This window comes from Ahaetulla prasina, chromosome 7, assembly GCF_028640845.1.
Source record: "Ahaetulla prasina isolate Xishuangbanna chromosome 7, ASM2864084v1, whole genome shotgun sequence".
Taxonomy (NCBI): Eukaryota; Metazoa; Chordata; class Lepidosauria; order Squamata; family Colubridae; genus Ahaetulla; species Ahaetulla prasina.
This window is the reverse complement of record NC_080545.1, coordinates 8248385-8266851: the sequence shown is the minus strand read 5'-3', so window position 1 is coordinate 8266851 and position 18467 is coordinate 8248385. Positions and strand designations below refer to the sequence as shown.

Here is an 18467-nt window from a genome sequence, read left to right as displayed (position 1 = left end):
CTGAGGCTTCCTTTGGATCGCTGAGTCATGGCGGTACGTTATACTTCGTCTTTTTGCAGTGACTTCGAAGAGACGCTGACCCAGCTGCATTGGCCATTCATCGGACCAGCTCAGTCCAAAGCTTTGAGCCTGGCTCCTTCCTCGGCTAATGCCACAGAAATATACAATAACTTTGAGACCCTGTTTTCTCAGCTCCTCAAACTGCAGCCGTCGTATCCTTTTTAAGTGATCTTTTTTTTTTTTTTTTTAAAAAGTATCTAGTTAGCATTTGCTTAAATGTAGAATTATCTGTGTAATTCTTTATGGAATGTAAGAGTCATGCATGTATGTTGTGGCCTGTCGGCCATCGGCCCCTCCAGCGGCCAAATCAGATGAGGAGGCATGGGAATCCGGGGTAGAATCAAGGCAAACGGAGAGCTCCGAGGGGGAAGAGGGAATGGAGCTGGCGGAGAGAGAGAGAGAGACAGAGGCGGTGCCTGGACTGTCCGTCAGCCCTCAGATAGAGAGTCAACAGCCCCCAGGTCTGGAGGTGGCTGATGAGGAACAGCTGGGTCCTGACGTGCGGATGTGCAGAAGGCATAGGAGAGGAGAGCAGTGGAAATCTATGGGCTGGTCCTTGGGGCAGAAGAGCCATCACTGCTAGCAAAGCCCCACCCTAGCTCTGGGGATAAAAGGCAGGGGGCGGAGATGAATAGATGTGTTGAGAGAGAAACTTTTTGCCGGGGCTGCTGGCGCTCCTAATAAAGGAATCTTTGAGTTATTTTCAGAGGGTTTGTGGTGTTTGGGGAGCTGGATCAGAAAAATGTTACCCTGCCTTCAACTGTAGGAAATAACAGCTGAATTTTCTCATAGAGCAGAAGCATTGTGGGGCAACCCCTATTAATATCTGCAAGCTAACACACCTTCGGTCTCTCCTCTGTCATTTGTGCAGAGATACACAGGCAGATATAGATTCCTATAAATAAGGGATGCAGTGGCTCAGAGGCTAAGACGCTGAGCTTGTCGATCGAAAGGTCGGCAGTTCAGCGGTTCGAATCCCTAGTGCTGTGTAACGGGGTGAGCTCCCATTGCTTGTCCCAGCTTCTGCCAATCTAGAAGTTTGAAAGCACGTAAAAAATGCAAGTAGAAAAATAGGGACCACCTTTGGTGGGAAGGGAACAGCGTTCTGTGTGCCTTTGGCGTTGAGTCATGCCGGCCACATGACCACGGAGACGTCTTCGGACAGCGCTGGCTCTTTGGCTTTGAAACGGAGATGAGCACCGCCCCCTAGAGTCGGGAACGACTAACACATATGTGCAAGGGGAACCTTTACCTTTTTAAATGTCCACTGCACATACAAATATATATGCCCACCTGGATATATATATATGCATGCGCCCTTAAAGGTAACAATAAAGCTTTCCCCTCTCCGGTGGTGTCCGACTCTGGAGTCGTATTTATTTCCATTTTCTATCCGAGGGAGCCAACATTGTCCAAAGACTCTTCCGTGGTCATATGGTCAGCATGACTATACACCGAGGCACACACAATGCTGTTAACTTCCCACTGAAATGGCACCTATTTATCTATTCGCATCCATGTGCTTTTGAACTGCTAGATGGGCAGGAGCTGGAGCAAGGAATGGGAGCTCACTCCATCGCGCGGCACTGGGGTCTCGAACTCTGGGTTTCAGCTTTCCAGCTAGCCAGCACTTAGATAGTTTTACAGCTCCCCATGGCTTTCCCATTTCGTTCACATCAAGAGCAACATTTCTCTTTCTGCCCTTAGATTATTAACACAAATTGTTGTAAGGGATTTTTTTTTTTAATTACAAATTGAATCTCATACATGTTTGGATGCGTCACAGGGCAGAATATAACGTGTCTTGAAATTCTTAACTAATTTCCAACTAAAGCTAAAATTTATCTGTCACAGTTCCAGTTCTAAAGTAATATTTTCCAACGGTATTGATTTAAAAAAAACACCTGTTATTTAATCAAATGATGAAACAGCTGTTGCTTCTAAACAGATTATAAACATCCTGTGCTCCTACATTGGTGATCTCGTATCTCCCATCATGTCAACAAAAGCAGTCGTTTCAGGATTGAGCTGGCTTTTTCATCAGGCAAATAAAAAAAAGAGTATTTAATTTTAGTTTTATTGCCGGGTGAGAGATGAGGGAAGAATTTTTTCTTACGTGAAGTGAAATGCACTTTGCTTGTTTTTGTGGGCTCTTTGATTCCATCCAGGAGTGGGCTTCAGATCCTTTAGCAAGGGGTTCATTGCCCCATTGCTGGTTGGGCGTGGCCTAGTCAGCCGCCTGCACTACGTGGGGGGAGTGGGCCGTTTTTCGCTCTCCCCAGGCTCCGGAGGCTTTTCTTGAGCCTCCGGGAGGGCGAGAACTGCTTCCCCTGGGTTCCCGAGGCCCTACGGAGGCTGGAAACTGGCCCATTTCCAGACTTCCGGAACCCCAGGTAGGCCCGTTTTTTGCCCTCCCAGACTCTCTGCGTGGCCCCTGAACTTACCTGGAACGATGAACGGGCTGTGTGGAGGCTCTGGAGAGGGGAGAGGTGGGAGGGGAGGGGCCTAGTCAGTCACCTGCACTGGTGGGAGGGAGGTGTTTTTCGCACTCCCCAGGCTCCGGAGGCTTTCCTTGAGCCTCCGGGAGGGCGAGAACTGCTTCCCCTGGGCTCTGGAGGCCCTCCGGAGACGGGAAACGGCCTACCATTTTTTTGCCCTCGCAGACCTTCCACGTGGCCCCTGCATTTACCTGGAATGATGAACGGGCCATGTGGAGACTCCTGGAAGGGGCAGGGCAGGGTGGACGTGGCCAGCCAGCAGTGGCATTTGGGGGTTCGCCGAACCCTGGTGATCCTTGGCTAGAGGATTGCCCGAACCCTTAGGAGCGCACCCCTTATTCCATCCTAATTCTGTAAGTCCTTGTATGTGTCCTCACCATATTGTACCTTAACCCACACAAAAAAATCTCAGGGACGAACTATTAACCAAACCGAAGCAGCTGCCGGAAAAATACCTCCTTCCGCCGACTCCACCCATTATATTACCTATGCAGATCATGTTGGCTCCCCTTCAGAAAAGATTCAAATACCATTTCACGGGGAATCGGCAAACCAACGTCTTGAGCAAGGTACGGCCTTGGTGTGCAAATCCTCTACTTATGTCATGTCCCACTCCTCCTCTGACGGCCAGGTTGGGGAAGTCCGTATCAAGCGTGGCCGCAAAGCCTCTGCAGCTTTGCCAAAGTTCTGTCAGAGTTCTCAGGGCAGGCAGGAGACCAGGATGTGACTTCAGCAATCCAAATTAGACTTTGCCCAACTCAAAGAATGCCAGAAAGCAGATCCTTTATATAGGCCATGGGGAGTAGCTCCATGACTCAGCACTTATCCAGGCCTGCCCCTCCCTTCCTTTTGCTGACGTCGCCTTTCCATTCTCCGGAAGCGTGGATCTATCCACTGCATCGTTTCGTCCCCAGCTGCCGGCAATTCCAGCTCTTGGCTGGCTTCAGGCGCACATGCTATCGGGGGGAGGTTTGTTTGCTCGCTTTGTCCGGGCATGGTGTCAGGGCTGGGGGCTGGAGGCATGCCAGGACATTCTTCTGCACTATCAGTCTCTGGCTGAGATAGCAGGAGATGAGAGGGGCCCGGCTGCAGAGAGGGGGGCGAGTGAGGCACAACTTAAGAGGTTCGCTTTTTAAATCCTTACTTCCAGAGGTGGGTTTCAGCAGGTTCTGACCGGTTCTAGAGAACCGGTAGCGGAAATTTTGAGTAATTCGGAGGACCGGTAGTAAAAATTCAGACTGGCCCCGCCCCCAGCTAGTCTCTGCTTCCCAAGTCCCAGCTGATTGGGAGGAAATGGGGATTTTGCAGTACCCTTTCCCTGGATTGGGGAGGGAATGGAGATTTTGCAGTATCTTTCCCCTGGACTGGGGTGGGAATGGAGATTTTACAATATCCTTCCCCTGCCACGCCCACCAAGCCATGCCACGCCCACCAAGCCACACCCACAGAACCGGTAGTAAAAAAATAATAATGAAACCCACCACTGCTTATTTCGTAAAGATTGCACCCCCCAGGAAGGTAACTGAAATGAACCCCAATCTTCAGTTTACTCTGAACAATCACCCGAGGTTACGGAGTTAAATTGGGAAATGTGCAGTCGTTATCTCCCCAATATTCAGTAAGAAAGTGAAGTTACCAGCAGTGTGGCCGGTAGTGTAAGTACAGGTACACATGTGCATGCATGGGCCACCACACGTGAGGCCCCCCCGTGCATGCACATGTGCCCCCCCCAGGACACGCCCTACCCCCTGGCACAGGGGGGTAGGGCGTTTGTCAGAGACCCGACAAACAGCTGGCCAGCAGGAGGTGCACACACAGGCACAAAACAGCTGAACTGGGCGATGTCTTGGATGCCCACAGCACCCTCTCTGCCACCTGTGACACACATGCCATAGGTTCACCATCACGGCCATATGTTAGAATAGAATAGAATTTTTATTGGCCAAGTGTGATTGGACACACAAGGAATTTGTCTTGGTGCATATGCTCTCAGTGTACATAAAAGAAAAGATACCTTCATCAAGGTACAACATTTACAACACAATTGATGGTCAATATATCAATATAAATCATAAGGATTGCCAGCAACAAAGTTACAGTCATACAGTCATAAGTGGGAAGAGATTGGTGATGGGAACGATGAGAAGATTAATAGTTGTGCACATTCAGTAAATAGTTTGACAGTGTTGAGGGAATTATTTGTTTAGCAGAGTGATGGCCTTCGGGAAAAAACTGTTCTTGTGTCTAGTTGTTCTGGTGTGCAGTGCTCTATAGCGTCGTTTTGAGGGTAGGAGTTGAAACAGTTTATGTGCAGGATGTGAGGGATCTGTAAATATTTTCACGGCCCTCTTCTTGATTCGTGCAGTATACAGGTCCTCAATGGAAGGCAGGTTGGTAGCAATTATTTTTTCTGCAGTTCTAATTATCCTCTGAAGTCTGTGTTTTTCTTGTTGGGTTGCAGAACCGAACCAGACAGTTATAGAGGTGCAAATGACAGACTCAATAATTCCTCTATAGAACTGAATATTATAATATTATAATATAATATTATAATATTATGAATATAATATTATTATTATAATAATAATATTAATAACTCATTCCCTGATAGTTCTCTGGGCCAGCTAAGAATGTGCAGAGTGGAAGTTAGCAATGGCTGACTGGGGAATTCTGGGAGTTGAAGTCCACAGGTCTTTTAAACTTGGCAACGTTGGACGCCATTGAGGTCGGCCATGATGTTGCTGATAGAATTGTAACTTTGACCGACTTGTTTCTTCCTGAAGCCCGAGTGGTATCTTACCCAAGTACTGATGTGGATTGGAAACCACGGCTCGTTTCTTGAAGACAAAGTTCAGCCTATATTGGATAAAGCCGGAACTTCGGTGAACGCCAGGGTAAATCTCTCTCGGTTTTTTTTTTATGGATTGACAGCCATTGTACTACAGGCAGTCCTCGACTTATGACCACAATTGTGCTCAACGGTTGTATAGCTAAGTGAGACATTTCTGAAGTGAGTTTTGCCCTGTTTTACAAACTTTCTCCCCACCGTTGTTAAGTGAATCATTGCAGTTGTTAAGTTAGTACCATGGTTGTTAAGTGAATCCAGCTTCCCCATTGATGTTGCTGGCCCGAAGGTCACAATCACATGACCCTGGGACACTGCAACCGTCGTAAATATGGAACCCAGTTGCCAAGCGTCCGAATGTTGAGCACATGGCTGTGGAGATGCTGCAACGGTCGTAAGTGTGAAAAATGGTCACAAGTCACTTTTTTCAGTGCCGTTGCACCTTTGAATAGCCATTGAGTACACTGTTGTAAGTGGAGGACTACTGTACTTAATTTTCTCTCCCTTTCCTAGTTTGCTATATTCTCCAGTTTGTGTTCTGACCTAGGCGCCCTTAAAAAGCAGGAAGCAGAATCTCGGTCCCGTCAAAGCCTCTTTTATTTACACGACTGGGAATTCCTTTCATTCACAGTCAGCAAGGCTTGGCAAACAGTCTTTCAGAGGAATATTTATCAACACAAAGCTTATCTTGTTTGGAGAGCTGCCAGATAACTAGTTTCCAAACGCAGAGTAAGGCAAAACTCTGCACTCTTAAAGTCACGAACAGAATTTTCCACTCTTGAAACGACCAAACGAACGGATTGTTTCCTGCAAAAGCCCCCTCCCCGTTCACTCCTCTTTTGTTTCCTATGGGAGGGGCCAATCACCTCCAAGGTGTGGCTTTACTCCCGAGTCGACCCTGCTTTCTGAGTTATTCTTGTCTTCTGGCAGCTCTGCGCATGCACACACTGGGAACGGGCTCCAGCTGTTCCTCTGCCTCACTACTATCTAGCTCCCTCTCTGCCTCTGACGCAGAGTCCTCGTCTGAGCTTCCCCCAGCCCCCAGGACTGGCCCAAGTTCCTCTCCAACCTCCTCACTGTCCGACTCTGCTGCCAGCTCCGTTGGCCGCCGGTGGGCCACAACAGTTTGTAAGACTTTTTGTCTGAATTTGGATCAGAGGAACATTGGTGTCGTGTCCCACTCCTCCTCTGACGGCCGGGTCGGGGAAGTCCGTATCAAGCGTGGCCGCAAAGCCTCTGCAGCTTTGCCAAAGTTCTGTCAGAGTTCTCAGGGCAGGCAGGAGACCAGGATGTGACTTCGGCAATCCAATTTAGACTTTGCCTGACTCAAAGAATGCCAGAAAGCAGATCCTTTATATAGGCCATGGGGTGTGGCTCCATGACTCAGCACTTATCCAGGCCTGCCCCTCCCTTCCTTTTGCTGACGTCGCCTCTCCATTCTCCGGAAGCGTGGATCTATCCACTGCATCGTTTCGTTCCCAGCTGCCGGTAATTCCAGCTCGTGGCTGGCTTCAGGCGCACATGCTATCGGGGGGAGGTTTGTTTGCTCAGTTTGTCCGGGCATGGTGCCAGGGCTGGGGGCTGGAGGCATGCCAGGACATTCTTTTTTTTTTTTTTTTTTTTTTTTTTATCCAAAAAGTTTTTATTGGTCAAAAAAGGTTTATACAAATACATATCAGGTATGGTAAATTTTCATTTTTCTTATACAAGATAAGAATTTTACTCAAAATTTTAAACACATACAACAGCCATATGGCAAGCAGGTGATACGAAGTAGCTAAGTTTATCAATCTTACATACGCAATAAAGAAGGGTCAAGAATAATCAGAATATCATACAAAGGAGAATAAGGAAAACCAACACAATACCAAATATCATTGTCACTTCCTAGTTTTGGATCTCAGAACTCTGGGTTCAGCCTGACCCAACTCCAGGGCCGCAACAGCGGCAGCCGCCTCCTCCCATGGTCTATAACCTCCCTTCTTCAACTCCTGGGTCATCTAATTCCAGGAGGGCTTTGTGTTCCTCCACGAGGCCGCAGCCTCCGCAATTGTACTAATTTTTTCGTAATGCCCTCCCGGAAAATCATCAATCCTCTGGCATCAGCCATCTGAAGCCTACTCCTTCTGGTACAATTTGCTTGACAAAAGTAATATTTCTTTCTCATTTCACGTACCTGTCTGGGAATCTGCCTCAGAATGGCTATCTCCTGCCCCTATAAGTCAGTGCCCCACTCCTATGTTTTCTAAGAATTTCATCTCGCCTCTTCTCACAAATTTGACATGAACCTCTCTAGGAACTGCATGCGTGCATATTTTGAATTAACTCTATAAGCTCGATCCACATCCCAATTCATAAAGTCAACACCTCTCCAAGAAATTCTCCCAACAGTTTAGTCACAACATCTCTCAAGTCTTCTTGGTCCACTTCTTCCAGATTTTGAAACCTAAGGAAATAAGACATTTTATCCATCTGTAGTCCAAGCACAGCATTGCCTGTCGCCTCTCTTTTCTGCACTGCCCGCATCTCTCCCTCCAGACCTTCCACTTTCTGCTTGTTTTCTGCTGAGACTTGTTGAGTGTCCTTTAAATCCTTTTGGATAGTCACAATTTCTGCTCTTATTTCATCCAGTTTCTTGTCCATATTAGATAACTTTTCCAAAATTCTCTCCATTTCTCCAGCAGTTGGTCTCTGACCTTTTGCCATTTAAAAAATTTTTTTAAAATCCTCAGGCAAGCACAGTATCCTTGTAATTTCCTCCGGATCCACCAGGGGGCACTCACAGGAGCAACGAGTCCAGAGTACAGTTAGTCAACCAGGAAGCCGAAGGGAAGTGATGTCATCAAGATTCTCATAGTGAAGGAGGAAGCTGGACGCCACCATTGTTCCCCAGAGGGAGGGGGGGCCTCAAACCCTCCCTCCTAAATTTCTCCATCACCTCGCCAGGACATTCTTCTGCACTATCAGTCTCTGGCTGAGATAGCAGGAGATAAGAGGGGCCCGGCTGCGGAGAGGGGGGCGAGCGAGGCACAACAATTGGGGACGCTGCAGTGGACATACACGTAAATCACTTTTTTTTTTTGCGGTGCCGTCGCAACTTTGAACGGTCCATCAGCGGACTGTTGTAAGTCGAGGACGACCTATAACAATGCCACCTCCTTTCATCTGTAGGTTTTAATGGTCTTTCTTTGCTTCTTAAAAAAGCTGGAGTTTTCCCGCGCTTTGGTGACGCTCATCCTGGAGAAGCTGGACGCGGAGATCCCTTGCATGCTGTATGACGACAACCTCTTCTGCCACCTGGTGGACGAGATCCTCCTCTTCGAAAGAGAGCTGCACGGCGTTCACGGCTACCTGGGCAGCCTCCCCAGCTGCATGCACATTTTATCGGAAGAAACCTACTTTCAGAGGTGGTTAACTGTAGAGAGAAAATGTAAGATGCCTTGGAGTCGTTTCCTTGGAATAAAACAATCCTAAACGTTTTTTTCCCCCCCCCGGGCAATAGCTAACCTAAGTCTAAATAGGTGGCGGGATCAAATACAGGTAGCCCTGGACTACTACTACTACTACTAAATACAGGTAGCCCTGGACTACTACTACTACTACTACTACTACTACTACTATTTATTTATTTATTTATTATTTTAATAATAATAATAATAATAATAATAATAATAATAATAATAATAATAATAATAATAATAATAATAATAAGTGATAACGAAATCCAGCATAGTTATCTCGCTTGCTGTGTATACTGTCATTTTGTGTAAATAAAATAAAATAATAACAACAACAACAACAGAGTTGGAAGGGACCTTGGAGGTCTTCTAGTCCAACCCCCTGCCCAGGCTGGAAACCCAGCACTTACAGCACTTCATTTAGTGACCGTTCAATAGCAGTTGCACTTAGACTGATTGTTATGTCCTCCTCGCCTCCGTCCGAACGATGGCTTAATTAGCCGGCTCTTATCAGCTCTGGCAGCAAAAGAGCCAGCGTCTGCCAAGAGCTCTCGTTGGCTGCCAAGATGCTGGTGAGTCACAACCTTCAGCTCTAGTCAATCCGTGGATTTGCCTGATACAAAGAGACACCACCAGCTCTTGCTGCCTTTTATATCCTGTGGGGTGTGGCTCCATGACTCAGCACTTCCTAGACCTGCCCCTCCCCTGTTTCTGTCGTTCCCTTCTCTCCTGCCTACGAAACCTGGGATTGAGCCAAGCCTGATTGCTGTCAGCTGGGTCTGCAGGCGTGGCCTGGGGGGGGAAAGAGTCAGGAGAAGGAGGCCTCGTTATCTCTTTCACTTGGCCTGCTTCTGGCTCCTGGAGCTGATCCAGGGAGGGCGGTGCTTCCGAGGTAAGTCCTGATGGCTCTTCCCCCTCACTGTCCAAATCACTTTCTGGCAGGAGGCCCGGCTCCGAGTCACTTTCAGGCATGGGGCCAGGTTCGGGGGCGGGAGCCACAACACTAATATACCGCTTCACAGTGCTTTACAGCCCTCTCTAAACAGTTTGCAGAGTCAGCCTCTTGCCCCAAACAACCTGGGTCCTCATTTTACCCACCTTGGAAGATGGAAGCCTGAGTCAACCATGAGCCTGGTGAGATTCGAACTGCCAAATTGCAGGCAGCCGGCAGTCAGCAGAAGCAGCCTGCAGTACTGTACTCTAATGACTGCGCCACTGCAGATCTTCAACGTCCCAACAGTACCGAAAAAAGGGATTTAAAACCATTTTTCGCACGTAAGGCAGTTTTAGCGTCCCCACGGTCACGCGATCAAAATTCAGATGCTTTGCAACTGACTCGTCTTTACGACGGTCGCGGTGTCCCAAGGTCATGTGATCCCAACCTTCGGACAAGCAAAAGTCAGTGGGGAAGCCCGATTCATTTAGCAGCCGTGCGACTTCACTTTTAACAACTGCAGTGATTCGCTGAGCAACCGTGGCGCGAAAGTTCGTAAAACCGGGGCAAAATTCACTTAGCAAATACTTTCCGGCTCAGTTGCGGTCGTAAATCGAGGACTACCTGAAACGTAAAATTATGCAAGTTAGTGTCTGCATTTGGGGTTTTCTTAAAAATAATAATAATAATAAAAAAGCTGGCGCTTCATTCTCTGAGTGAGCTTTTTCTAATTAGTTGCACTGGTGAACGAGCCTTCGTTTTCATTGTTGTGTCCGTCTCACAGTCGCTCTTCAGAAGATGGACTCCATGCTTTCGTCGGAAGCTGCGTGGGTCTCCCAGTACAAAGACATCACTGACGTAGATGAAATGAAAGTCCCAGACTCTGCCGAAACTTTTATGACTCTGCTTCTGGTGATCACCGGTAATTATAATATATTGCTTGGCATTTTGCTTCCGTTGTTTATTCGTTCAGGAGAGCGTGGTGCGGTGGCCTACAGCTGGAGCCCTGGCCTCACAATCGGGAGGCTGTGAGTTTGATCCTAGGTAGGGGCAGTGTTGTGACCCAATCCCGACTCAGTCAGTGTAAAAACAAACTTTATTAGAACAGCTGAGAATTAACGCATTCTCGGCGCAGTCCAAACTAAATCAAAGCAAATTCCTCCCTCAGTCTTATAACCAACCTTGGTCCAATTAGGCAAACTGCCAAAGGCCTTTCTTGGCAAAAGTTCAGAAGATGCCGATATGAAACACAGGCAACAAGACAAAGCTATCAACGTTGTTTTCCAGCAAAGAGCCCAAACGCCGTTGCTGGTCTTTTAAGCCTTATGGAAAGGGCCGATCATCTCTTCGCCCGAGTTGTCCTCTTTGCTTGAGCTGCTCTTGCCTTCTGGCAGCTCTTCTCATGCGTGCATTAGGAACAGGCTCCTGCTGTTCTTCTGCCTCACTACTGTCAGGCTCTGGAGTCCGCACTTCACTCCCTGATGGCCCTGGCGCCACCTCTGCCTCCGACGCAGAGCCCTCATCCGAGCCTTCCCCAGCCTCCAGGACTGGCCCATATTCTTCCTCAGCCTCATCGCTGTCTGACTCCATTGCCAGCTCTGCAGGCTGCTGGCGGACCACAACAGGCAAATATTTCCCTCTCTGGGCACACTGAGAATGTATCTGCTGAACAAAACTCTGCATTGGCAACAGGAAGGGCATCCGGCCATTCAAGCACTCTGTTCCATTCAGTTGCCTCCAGTTAAGACTCCAACCTCCCGCAAGGGATTATGGGTTCTTTAAAAAAGACAGTAATATTAGTTTATTAATTCAGGAACGGTAACATTCTGTACCTTTTAGAAGAGAATCAGCTACTGCTAGTAGACAAAGGACTAACAAAAGGAAATCAGATTTCAAGCGGTACCAATAAAGGAGAATAGTTGTAGCTCAGGGTTGAAATGAGGAGTCCTCGTTGCTCTCTGAGCTTGGTGGTTTTCTTGCAGACGTTTCATGACCCAACTGGGCAATATCATCAGTGCTACGAGGGAGGGAGGTTTGCAGAGACGAGGAAGATGACAACAACAACGGCTGTGGGGTCCTTGGTGCTTCTCTGAGCTTCGTTGTGTCCTTGAATAATGAATGAATGAATAATTTAATTTCTATATTGCCCTTCTCCCGAAGGACTCAGGGCGGTTTACAGCCAGGTAAAAAACACAATAAAAAACATACAATATACAGCTAAAAACCGATTTTAAAAAACCTATTCAATTTGTCCCATTAATTAAAATACACATTAAAACCATAAAAACCCCATTAAAATTACTAATAGTTTTTAATTTTATGCCAGTCCTGCACGGAAGAATAAGTACGTCTTCAGCTTGCGGCGGAAGGTCCGGAGGTCAGGGAGCTGTCGAAGTCCTGGGGGAAGCTCATTCATTGGGGCCGGGATAGCTCAGGCAATAGAGAAGCCTGTTATTAGAACACAGAGCCTGCAATTACTGCAGGTTCGAGCCCGGCCCAAGGTTGACTCAGCCTTCCACCCTTTATAAGGTAGGTAAAATGAGGACCCAGATTGTTGGGGGGGGCAATAAGTTGACTTTGTAAAAAAATATACAAATAGAATGAGACTATTGCCTTATACATTGTAAGCCGCCCTGAGTCTTCGGAGAAGGGCGGGGTATAAATGTAAACAAAAAAAAATAAAAAATTCCAGAGGGTAGGTGCTCCTACAGAGAAGGCTCTCCCCCTGGGGGTCGCCAGCCGACATTGTTTGGCTGACGGCACCCTGAGGAGGCCCTCCCTATGGGAGCGCACAGGTCGATGGGCGGCAAACGGTGGCAGCAGGCGGTCCCGTAAATACCCCGGTCCTAAGCCATGGAGCGCTTTAAAGGTGGTGACCAACACCTTGAATTGCACTCGGAAGACCACAGGCAGCCAGTGCAGCTTGCGCAGGAGAGGTGTTATATGGGAGCTATAACTATAACTATATGGGAGTTATATCTATCACCCGCGCAGCCGCATTCTGGACCAACTGGAGCCTCCGGGTGCTCTTCAAGGGGATCCCCATGTAGAGAGCGTTACAGTAGTCCAGGTAAGAAGTGACAAGGGCATGATGAGAAGTGACGAGGGCATTGCCAAACTAGGTAACCTCATCAGTGCACTGATGGTGTTACCTATTTGGGGTAATGAAACATCTGCAAGAAAACGTCGAAGCTCAGAGAGCAACAAGGACCCTCTCAGATTTCAAGAATGTTGACAAAACAAGTAACCCTGATACAGATAATCCTCAACTTAACAACAGTTCACTCAGTGACTGTTCAGAGTTACAACAGCACTGAAAAAAGTGATTTTATGACCATTTTTCACAGTTACAACCTTTGTAGCATCCCCATGAATTTTGATGGGATCAAAATTCAGATGCTTGGCAACTGGTTCATGCCCACGACGGTCGCAGTGTTCCAAGGTCACGCGATCCCCTTTTTGCGACCTTCGGGACAAGCAAAATTAGTGGGGAAAGCCAGATTTCACTTAACCGTGCGACTAACTTATCTACTGCTGGGATTCACTTAGCAACTGCGGCGAGACAGGTCGTAAAATGGGGCAAAACTCACTTAACACATGTCTCACTTCACAGTATAAACCTTGGGCTCCATGGTGGTCAAGGATCACCTACATTCTCTTATTCCATCTCAAGACGTAATGGGTTAGACCAGGGTTAGTCAACCTTTTTATACCTACCGCCCACTTTTGTATCTCTGTTAGTAGTAAAATTTTCTAACCACCCACCAGTTCCACAGTAATGTGCTATAATGCGCATGCCTCCCCCGCATTGTGGATTGGATTTGGCGGGGGGGGAGGGCTCTGGCTACCAGCTCCGCTTGTCTATTACAGCTGGGTGGTGTGGGGGCAGATGCGCAAGCTATTCTTCGACAAGGCTCTTTTGTTTGCGGTCGCACTATAGCGCCATTTAGTTTCACTTACGTAACGTGAACTAAACTTACGCGCAGGCGATACAAATAGTATATTTTCAGAAATTTAAATTGTCACGGGGAATTTTATGAAAACCTAATGAAACTTTTTAAATAATACTATGAATTTTTTTTTAAAGTCAATTAAATTTTTAAAAAGGAAAGTGCTTCAGTATCGGACAAAACCCCTACTGCCCACCATGAAAGCTGGAACGGTAGGGACCAGGTTGACTACCACTGGGTTAGACACAGCAATGCAAATCTTACAGGAACACAAAAGACCTCGTTGTCAGGCCTGGAAGCCATATTACCTTGGTGCCTTCAGGATCCAGGCCTGCCACAATCTTACCGTGGGAAGTTGGGAGGGGGAATTGCATGAGTGGAGTAGAATTAGCCATAATAAAATTTGGCAGAGAAGTACAAGGCCATGGTGTCCGACAGCTGTGCTGAGAAGAAAGTGGAGGTTGTCTTTTGTACGTGCAGGAAATGATTGGAGCAGTGGTGGACATGTGGGAGAAATAGGCAAGGTCTTGAACTTTCTTTTGGGTGAGGAAAACCCGGAAGCTCTCGGGTTTTCCCAGATGTGCCAATATGACATCCCTAATAAAAGTTAGCTTTGAGGAATTACAAGCCTCGGAGTTTGATTTCGTTGGGGGTGTTACTTAGAACCCTGACGCTCGTCTTGTGAGCCGTGCCTGTTAAGTTAAGGAAAACGAACTTGTGGAAAAACCAGTAGATAAATTTTTGTTAGAGCGTGGATATTACTGGGACTTTGACACGTGAAAAACGCCAACGCTTTGCTGTCCCTACGTAGATAGATACAAGCACCTTCCTACGGCAGCCAGAAAACTGCGGTTCCTGGAATTGCAGAAGGAGCTGGTGGACGACTTTCGGATCCGACTCACTCAAGTCATGAAGGAAGAAACCAGAACGCCCCTGGCCTTCCGATACTGCGCAATCCTAAACGCGGTCAACTACATCGCAACAGTACTAGCAGACTGGGCTGACAATGTTGTAAGTAACCAGTGATCGTGGTGGACCCTTTGCGCATTGTCAAAATGCCTTTTTTAAGCAAAGCTGCGTCGGATAGAAGAGAATTGTTTGTAACTGCGTGGTCCTTGGCGTGCTCGGTTCTTGGCGGTTTCCTTGTAGACATTTCATTGGCAAACCGGGTAGCGTCATCCGTGTTATCGCCAGTGTTAACATTGGCAACGGCAGGGATTCACTGAACAATTGCGGTGAGAAAGGTCACAGAACGGGGCAAAATTGAGTTAATAAATGTCTCGCTTAGCAACAGAAATTTGGGACTCAATTGTAGTCCTATAACCAAAACCCGGTGGTCGTAGAGGGGGAAGTTACTCTGTCAGAAATAAAAGTTTTTTATTTTTTTATTTTTTTACAAACAAATTAAATAAATCCTTGAACAGTGTGACACGAGTGTCATACATTCTAATACAAATAAAACTAGTAAAATTAATCATAGTTATTACATTCAATCAACTTACATATTTCTAAAACTTGTTACACAATTATAATAAGTTGCCATCTGTCATTATTTAATTATTCCATGTTTTCTTTATTTTATTATAGAAAAGTGTCCACACTAACATCCCCACTTCTCTTATTTCTATCACTTATTCTTTTAATCATGTCACCTTTTACTGAATTTATTTTCTTTCTATCCTACCTAACTTGTAGCCGTGTCACCTACCTTAAAAAAAAGAAAAAGAAAAAAAAAGAAAGAGAGAAAAAAGGAAAAGAAAATCAGAACAACAGCAAAGAATTCTCTCTACATTCTCTGTTCAGAATGTAGCCCTGGCCACAATCCCAAAGCAAGGATGGTAGAACGGTTATTATCGTCCAAAAAACCTCCTCGCCTTGAATAGACTTTGAGTCCAGAAAGTTAGCTTAGAAATATACACCATTCTAGAATCTTTTGAATATTTACATTATTTACCTCAGTGGCCGCCAACCTTTGGGGCACCAGGGACCGGTTCTGTGGAGAAAGATTTTCCCGCGGACGAGGGGGTGGGGCTGGTTTTGCATGTTGCCTGCATCCCGCGGATGGGGCTTTGCTTGTTTCCGCGGCCTAGTTTCTGGCATGCCGCGACTTGGTGCCGGTCCATGGATCGGGGATTGGAGACCCCTGATTTACATGGCTGGCTGGGGAATTCTGGGAGTTGCAGTCCGGGCATCTTAAAGTTGGCAAGGTTGAGAAACATTGATTGGGATCGTGGAATGGCTGTAGCTCCACTTCTTGCTGGCACGTGGTTAATAAAGACTCGAGAACCTCCGCCGAAAAGAAGTTTTCTCATCCTTAACGTTCGTGATTCGCTTGAAATTTTTCCTGTCCCGCCATTAGCTCCTTTTACTAAGCTGTTTTGCCAGAGCTCCTGAATCGAAAGGAGACACACACTACTCACAGGTTAAGCTCCTCAGAAGATGAGTGCTAATACCTTTTTTTCCCTCCCATGTTCTTTGTCTCTGCAGTTTTTTTTACAGCTTCAGCAGGCTGCCCTGGAAATCTCCGCAGAAAGCGACACGCTCAGCAAACTACAGTTGGGGCAGCTGGCTTCCCTGGAGAGCTCTGTGTTCGATGAAATGATCCACCTCCTGGAACGGTTGAAGCACGACATGCTGACTCGCCAAGTAGATCACGTCTTCAAGGAGGTCATAGAGGTGGCCAAGATCTACAAAAGGGAAAGGTAAGACCTTAGAGGGGAACCTCTATCACCCAGGGGTTCAAATGAGGGGGTCTGAGCTGGGTGGTTTTCTTGCAGACGTTTCATTACCGTACTAGGTAACGTGATCAGTGCTGCTAGGTGAAACTAGAAGCTGCTGCTTCTAATCAGAAGTTTTAATGTGTAGTTTTGCAGGCAGGAGGGAAAAAGTCATTGGAAAATCACTTTCTTCATTGGATTCTAGAACGTTGATAGGGAAAGGGCCCTCCTGACCCCTGGAAAACAAGCTTTGCAGAGTGCAAAACTAAATTGATCACTGCCCCCTTGGATTGCATAGCCCAGGAGTCGGCAACCTTAAACACTTAAAGAGCCACAAATGTCATTAACGGAAGCCCCCGTTCAACTCTAGAGCCGACCGGAAGTCCGGTTCCCCCATCATAGTCTCCTCCTAGCGCGGCGTCCTTTTTCCTCTGCTGACCAGAACTCCTGTTCCTCCACCATAGAGTCTTCTCCTAGCGCAGCATCCTTTTTCCTCTACCTGTCCTACCCGAAAGCCCTATCAATTGTGGAGCCGACCAGCAACAGGGAGCCGCAGCAGAAAGATGAAAGAGCCACATGCGGCTCCAGAGCCAGGGGTTTCCGACTCCTGACATAGCCAATAAGGCAAAATGAAACAAGGAAGAAAGTGAGCCTCTTGCTCTTTCTCTGCTTCTTTCTCTCTGCGCCCCCAAGGAATTGGTTATGTGGTCCAGCTTTTAGCTTGTAGAATTGCTGGGGGCTGTGTACTGTAAGGTTGATGCCCCAAAGGTACTTTCTTTCAAAAGGCAACTGGACTTCCTTGTTTTGCCAGGAGACATTTCGCTTCTCATCCAAGAATCTTCTTCCGTTCTGACTGAATGGTAGAGAATGGAAGGATTTACCGTATTTTTCGGATTATAAGACACACTTTTTTGTCTCCCAAAAGGGGGTGAAAATGTCTTTGTGTGTTACAGACTGAATATCGCTGAAGCCCCACCCACCCGCCGGCCGTTTTTTGACCTGGTTTTTTTTTAAAAAAAAAAAACTGGCCGAAAAAAGCCTCAAAAACGGACCAAAAAAGCCTTGAAAACGGGCTTAAAAAACCCCCAAAAACAGGCTGAAAAAAGGTCTCAAAAATGGGCCAAAAAAAAAGCTGGAAAAGGGCGGAAAATGGGCCGCGCGGAAGCCAAAAACTTTTGTTTGTTTGTTTTTTATTTATTTATTTATTTATAATTACATTTCTATACCGCACCATCTCCCGGAGGACTCAGGGCGGTTTACAGCCAATTATTAAAATACCCACACCAATACAATATAAATATAATAAATAACAATATTTTAAAAACAATTAAGAACAAATATTTACTGGCCGAATCACTAAAACGCTCCTCTTCCTCTTCTAAATTTAGGTGCGTCTTATAGTCAGGTGCGTCTTACTATCCGAAAAATATGATATATTCCTTGCAGTCATCTGGTCGTTAGCACTCTCTCTGAGAGTCGTTGAGTGGCTTGGAGGTTTCTCTGTGCCTTCAGGTTGACCTGAATCCCATAAGGTGGATGGGATGCCAAAGGCCTAATCAAAGCACACAACGGGGAGGGACTTGGCAGCATGTCTCCCCTTTTTATGATGCGTTGCCGGCCCTTGTCTTGAGGTCTGAACGGACGCTTTCCTAGATGCACCATTTGTAAGAGATGGAGGGGCAGAGTCAAAAGAGGAATCAGCCTGGAATCTTTCCATTCCCACAAAGGTCTTAAGTCCCGCCCTTCTTGAATTCTGTTCAACGCTTATCTAATGCAATTTAGTGCTGACCGTTAGTTGACTAGATTTCTCGTGTTATAGACGTGAACCATAAAAATCAGCTTAATGAGGGACTTGATTCTTCGCGCCTGACGTTTTTCATTGAAAAGGGGAACAAGCGAAGCTACTGTTGTGACCGAGGCTCAAGTAGTGATTACCAAACACAATTAGTCCTGAACAAACATATTTTATTAAAACAGCTGAGAATTAATTCATTCTCAGCTTAGT

At 46.6% G+C, this 18467-nt stretch overlaps 1 protein-coding gene across 3 annotated transcripts in view; it reads left to right on the top strand.

Moving 5' to 3' along the window:
• Nucleotides 1-18467, top strand: part of RINT1 (RAD50 interactor 1) — a 33732-nt gene that overhangs the window by 11349 nt on the left and 3916 nt on the right. For all 3 annotated transcript variants that reach the window (XM_058189759.1, XM_058189760.1, XM_058189758.1), the window contains exons 7-13: nt 60-212; nt 2971-3127; nt 5342-5452; nt 8608-8833; nt 10580-10717; nt 14557-14756; nt 16233-16447. In XM_058189759.1, the coding sequence (XP_058045742.1) occupies nt 60-212; nt 2971-3127; nt 5342-5452; nt 8608-8833; nt 10580-10717; nt 14557-14756; nt 16233-16447 (1200 nt within the window). The remainder of the gene's footprint in view (nt 1-59; nt 213-2970; nt 3128-5341; nt 5453-8607; nt 8834-10579; nt 10718-14556; nt 14757-16232; nt 16448-18467) is intronic.